Below are 6,844 nucleotides of genomic sequence, written 5' to 3' on the forward strand. Positions count from 1 at the left end.
TGTGGCAGAAAGATAAATCTTTAAGGACTGCTCTCTGTGATAAATCTTTCTAGCTTCAGCCTGCCACCTATTAGGTATTGATTTAATACTACTGAAACGCATGTTTTTCAAGAACATAAAATTTGACACTTAGCCTGTGAAGCCTAAATATTATTGTGAGCTTATTTGTGCCAATACTGTGTGCGCTCTCAGCTAATTCTGTTTCTGTGGCCACTGTCAGTATAGGATCCATTGATTCTTTAAGCTATGCAAAAATATTGTTTCCTTTGTCTAATTACCTGCTAAGTCTCTGGAGACTTGGGTTTATCTCTTTTCAGAGAAGTTGTTGATGGACATTTTCCATAGAGACATCTCTGCAGTCAGACAAATGGCAGAATCCTGATTCTTCAGCACTGAAATACTCTTCAGTCTCTCAGCTTAAATTATTTCTATGGATAATTTTAGTAACTCGAGGAGGTAGGGAAAAGAGCACTGGAAATGAAAGGGATTTTCCCACAGCTTTCAATGTGTACATTAAGATTCAAGCCCTGTGGCAAAACATAATTTCATATTTCCTTTTGCAAAGCTAAAATCTATGTCCAAGAATCACTCTGACTGTGAGAAACAGGGAAATAAGTTTGCAGAATGGGAACATGGACAGTTTGGCAGTGCTATAAACACTGTTATGTTTTGGAGATTGTCTTGGTGTCTGCTTCTATGCTTCATGTATGATTGTTTTCAGAAGCTGTGACTTGACAGAATATCTTATGAAAGACCTCCTACACTTGGGGTCTGAGCTCAGTATAAGTCCAAACAACTGTATCTAAAATTGTTTATTCTCCCATATTAGCTTCTCTTTTGCACTGATTAAAAAGAGAACATTTTTAAAAAAACAAGAAATTTGCACTTCAAGACATTGCAACTGCTCATAATTCTTTTGAATTATTAAAGAAATTCTTTTGAAGGAAGCCATTTTTTTTTAATACAGAATATAATGTATGGTCTCAAAATGTTAGCCTAGTAAATAATGACAAAATACATTTTGTTTTAATTTTTCAATAATTATACTCTATTGTTTTCAAAGAGATGACTGTTTTGATCAATATGCTCATTATTTATGTATTAAGACACTGAAATGATATATGTTTCTTACCTAGGCAACATGAAGTTAGAGCAGTGAATGTACCAGCAAAATATAATGAAATGCTTGGGCCTTGTTTCATTTCTACTCCCATCTTTCTCTAACGTACTGATTTAAACAGAAATACAGGGCAAATATTTTGTTGTCGTATGCTCAGTGTCTCTTAATTCAACTCTCAGATGATCCTTTAATGGATTAAAATATTTTGCTTCTGAAACCATCTTTTCATTATGATTCCCTTCCCCACAGGAATTACATTTGCTGTAAACACTTGCTAGCGTACCAAGTTCATCCATGAGCATACCCCACACCTGTCCTTAGCTCTTGCCTTCTTTTTTCTTAGATCGAGCCTGGTTAATAGAGCCAAGGAAGGTCCAGAAGCTTCAGGAAAAGATTTACTTTGCACTTCAACATGTGATCCAGAAGAACCACCTCGATGATGAGACTTTGACAAAGGTAAATTGTTAAAAAAGAGCTAACCTAGGCCTTCGTCAGACGTGCATCTTTTTCTAGCCTCTTCTCCACTACTACATTAATGTAAGTTAAATGCATCATATTACTTTCTCCCATTGTATAGAAGTAAGCATTGTTGTACTCTTCTCCTCACTCTTCTTTCCTCTTAAATCATATTTTGTTCAATCCATGAATCCTTTTATGGGGTACCTTAGCAAGAATCAGACTATTTCAGTGAGAAACCCTAGAGGCAGTTCCTTGTTAAATGCAGTTTTGGCACTTGGCTAAAATTTCCAGTAGAATGGTTTTTAGACCATAACAATAAGAACAGTGGACTTATCCAGTGTCAGCATGGATAGATTTGATGGAGTTTGGGGTATTACAGTTTTCCAACAGAATGCTATCTTAATTAATTCTGGAACTTTTACTAAATTTGTTTCCTCCCTCTTCTTTTATATCTCACAGTTAATAGCCAAGATACCAACCATTACTGCACTTTGCAACTTGCACGGAGAGAAACTACAGGTATTTAAACAGTCTCACCCAGATATAGTGAACACACTGTTTCCTCCATTATACAAGGAGCTTTTCAATCCAGACTCAACCACTGGCTGCAAGTGAAGGGGATAATGAAATTTTCACGTAGTCATGGAATGCATCACTGTTAAGACAAAAAGAAATGTTTTCATAATGAACTTATTAAAAATGTCACTACTGCAACACTAGGAATGTTCTGCACTTAATAGAATTATTTTTCACCGCTACAGTTTGAAGAATGTAAATATGCAATTCTGAGTGGGGATGTCTTTTTTCTCTTTTCTTTGTTTACCTTTTTTTTTTTTTCTTATTGAACTGACAATGAATATACAAATATAGGACACTGGGTGTTACCTTTTTTTTTTTATTTTATTTTATTGGGATATGTTTTGGGAGACAACTGTTCATAGAATTTTATTGTAGATATAAATGAGAATAGAGCAGTACTTTGCAGTATTACTCTTGCTGTTTATTGTTCAAATATAATTTAAGAAAATTCCACTTATTAGTCTTGCCTATTTCTATGTTTTTAGATAGTTTAATGCATGTGGAAATTTGTAGCTGTCTTGGAAATTATTGTGCATGTATGAAATACATATATATATGTATATGTTGTGTATACTTATATATGTATGTATGTATTATATGCATACATGCTGTAGCTTAAAAGTCCCATGCCTACTTTTAAAGGATGCTCAGCCAGGCTGTCATGCATTTCTTGCTCTCCAAGTAATATATTAGATTTACTTTGGGCAATCACGATTTGCTTTGCCAGTCAACAGCCAATGCGTAATTACAGGATCACTCCTGAAATGTGTAATGTAGTGCATATATGCAGTCTGTAAGTGAAACATCAGGAATATACCAATGGTGCAAAAGCCTTGTCTGGATGATTTCAGTGGAGAGAGGAAAAGCTTTTTGTCAATATTCTCCCTGCAACAGGGGTACAGCATATGTAAGAGTGAACATTTTAGGACCTGTGTCAGTGAAGTATCTGAAACAGAATAAAAACACAGACTGTCCCAACCACTTCTCTGATTATACAAAAGATTTTATTTAACTGTATGCTTATTTGAAAAATAGTTGCAAGACTTGGCTTGGTTTTTGGTAATTTTTTTTTTTCTCATTTGTTGTTGTTGTTTTAAAGAAATACAGTGAACTCAGTGAACCTTAGGAAGCCTAAAATGTAGCTCTGAAAAGTATCATCAGAGAAAGGGAGGGAGGAGGAAAGTGGAATTGAACAGTAGCCATGGTTATGAAGATGAACATAACACTATTACCAACAAAGCCATCACCTAAACAAGACTGATGGCTTCCATTCCATGTATATATATATGTTAAACACACTTACATATACACAAACATAGGGTTGATTTGATGCTCATTTCAGGAGGCAAGCAAAGGATTGGGGCTTTCTTCTTGTCTGTCTCTAAATTGATTTTATGTGCATTTGCTTGCAAAAACAAAGGTGAATACAGAGAGGAGTGGAAGACTGCCACAGACACAATCTCATAGATTAACTGAATTTAATTGCAGTCATGATTAATGCATTTGGATTCTGCCAGAGATTAAAAAAAAAAAAAAAACTTTTTTCCTGTGGAAGAGCAGGGATTCACTTCTTGCCATGTCTCTGTCCTTTTCATCATATCTATCTGTTGGGAGCTTTTCCAGAAAAGTGTCCTTAGAGAATGCCAGTGGAAGGAGTTGAGCAGAAATAAGTAGAAAAGAAATGAAACAGAGGCAGGGTCACGAGCAGATGCATTTCCTTATTTCAAAGCTCATAGAAGGCAATCTGAACTGAGAGCTGGAGAGGAGTTGAAGGCCCCACTGCCAGGTCATAGGACAGAGCTGTGTCACTGGAAACCCGTGGGGACACGGCCCCAGAGTGGTTGCAGAAGCTTGTGTCAGCGATAGCTTAACACCTCTGGCTTTTACAGAAGACCACATAGGTCCCATCTCATCCTCTATTCCTTTTTCTGCATCAACAGTTAATTCACACCTTATTCTGAGCACTGGTTAAAGTTTCCCCTCACCCACTACCAATCACCTTGTAAATTTACACACACACCTCATGATTCCATAGCTATCTCTTCTCTTATTCTAAACTATCTATCTATTCTCAAATTCTAAACTTGCTGCAAGAGCAGTTACAAATCCTTAGCTAATAAATGTTTCTCTGTTAATCAATTCTGAGTGCAAAATAGATACACAAACGGCACAGCCAAGTTAATTTTTCTCAGAGATTTGTTGTAAAAATGATGCAATCTTCCAAATTTCTTAGTCCTAAAATCTCTAAAATACTCTTTTTGCACCAAATTTCTATCACATATTCCAATGATTATATTAAAATATTTTCAGCTAATGTAGTACAGCACTTCTTTAGATGCTTCTTTAAACCACTTAAGCCCTAAGATTGGCATCCTCTTGTAATCTGATTTTATCTGTTTGCAGCCTGTTTTACATGACAAATCCATGAACAGGACTCCATACTCCACCTACTTCTAATATTAAAAAAAATAATAATAATAATTAACCAGTATTTATGCAAGGTCAATTTGTGTATATTTGAAAAAAAAAAATCAAACTGAATCCTGTAAGAGCTCAATTTTAACTGCAGGGGATTCATGTTTTCCTTGTCTTTTTCAATATGAAAATATATTTACATATATATATATTACACACATCTATATATGCTCATTTGAAATCCATTATAATAATAATCTGTTATTTTCAGTGCATTAAGAGTAACATATTTAGCCAATACACAGAATATAGAGTGTGATAAGTATTACTGCCCTAAAGGTTGATAAATGAAGAAGCTTGTTATGCTTCAGTTATGTATTACATATTGAAAATGTTTTGTTGCTTTCAAATAAGCCAATCAATCTTTAGCAGGTATTATGATTTACATCTTAGTCAAGATGTAATGAAATGAAGATCACATGTGAAAAAGACGTATTATTTAACCATTATTCATAGGGAGTTTCATCCTTAAAGCACTTAAAGACTTCTGAAATCACTGCAATCTCATGATCTCTTCAATCAGCAAGGACTGTTCCCTTTTTTTAAAGATAAAGAAATGAAGGCAAAGAAGTTAAATGACCTACCAGAGACCATAGAACCAGCAGCATCCAGGCTGAAATTAAAAATGGATTCTTTTCATTTGTTCTAAAACCAATAACTATGTTACACAAAATTTTCTGTACAGACTGTACAAACAATTACAAATATTGCCAAATAATTATATTCAAATAATATTATCAATAATTTGTTCAATTTCTTTTCCTATTTTTACAGAATTTGAGCAAGAAACTCATTTATTTTGGTAGCAAAAATTAATTCTCATACAGTATTTACTGGTGTTAAATAGTGCTGATAAAACTTATTTAATTTTCTTTGATTTCAGTCTGGCCATGGAGGTAAATTAGAACTTCAGCCCTTTGTTCATTGTGCATATAACAAGAAATAGCAATGACATGCTACAGGCTGGATTTTTGTTGTCATTCTTAATACAGTTTTGTATACGACATTTTAAATTCTCAATATCGGATTTTATACATTCAAGTAATCCTTAGGTTTTAAACAATGAAATAGTACAAGTTCAATTAAGTAACTGCATAGCCAATCACAACATGCATTTCAGACAACATTACTACTGTGTTTTATTTCTTGGCTTTCATTAATCTGCAGTAGTTTCTGAAGCCTTTCAATTAAACCTCTAGAACTAGAACTGCTCTTTAGTAACTGGCAATATTTGCTGATTTTTTTAGTGATAATTCTTTCAAATGGGACACAATTTTTAATGACTGATTAGCCCCAGAAATTCAACAAAAAAAAATATTTAAAACATATATTAAATCTTGTAGCATTGCTCTCAGATAATTGGACCACATTGATCTAAATTATCCACAGCATCAAGCAGGCAAATGTAGAGTATTTGTTATACTGCCACAGGGACTTAATTTTGGTGTAAATGTCACTCTTGCCAGATCTTTGTATAAAGAATTAATTCCAAGAGTCATATTTTCTTCTAATGGAAAGATTTCTTTATTGATTGCTAGGGGAAAGAAAAAAAAAACAAACTGGATAGTAGAAAGCATTCAGTTGAACCAACTGGTTTTCAAAAACAACATATATTTTAAGACTGATTTGTGACTGGCAGCATTTCGGAATAGATTCTGCATGTTGTCAGGCTCCCACAGCTCTAGGAGGCCACTAGAAATGGAGACATCTCACTACTTCACAGAAGGCGCTCAACCCCTCGTGAAGTCAGAGGCCCTTGATGTTGCCAGGTCCCTTCTGAAGTGAGATGTCATCACTCTTACTTTTTAATTCTTTTAGTTCATGCTTCCTGTTGTTCACTTCAGCTTCATTTCCCAAGGACCAGTTTATTCTCTGCTGTGATGTGCTGTTTATTCTCTGATGCTGTGCACCATCGATGTCTCAACACATGTGCAATGTTAAGGAGCTCTGGTGGAGCAGCTACTGGGCTATCATGGAGATCATCTTGATTGTGTGACTTTCTTTGTTTCTTTCATGGTCACTGCTTGCACTTATGTTCATTTCCCTTTGTGTTAGCTGCTGGGATTTCTGACCTAGCAACTACTACACAAGAAGGGTGCAAAACTACTGTTAAGAATCAGCCCCTCAGCCTCGCACTGCAGGACTGTGGCAGCCCACCAAGGCCACAGCAGTCTGCAAGGCACTCGGGCAGCTTAACTAGAGTTATACACA

The 6,844-nt window shown here is 35.1% G+C and overlaps 1 protein-coding gene across 1 annotated transcript in view; it reads left to right on the plus strand.

Moving 5' to 3' along the window:
- Window positions 1-6,192, plus strand: part of RORB (RAR related orphan receptor B) — a 138,054-nt gene extending 131,862 nt beyond the window's left edge. The window contains exons 9-10 of the mRNA XM_048931948.1: window positions 1,464-1,576; window positions 2,039-6,192. Of these exons, the coding sequence (XP_048787905.1) occupies window positions 1,464-1,576; window positions 2,039-2,194 (269 nt within the window). The 3' untranslated portion in view covers window positions 2,195-6,192. The remainder of the gene's footprint in view (window positions 1-1,463; window positions 1,577-2,038) is intronic.
- Window positions 6,193-6,844: the final 652 nt, after the last annotated feature.

The sequence above is a fragment of the Lagopus muta genome, chromosome Z (genome assembly GCF_023343835.1).
Source record: "Lagopus muta isolate bLagMut1 chromosome Z, bLagMut1 primary, whole genome shotgun sequence".
Lineage (NCBI taxonomy): Eukaryota > Metazoa > Chordata > Aves > Galliformes > Phasianidae > Lagopus > Lagopus muta.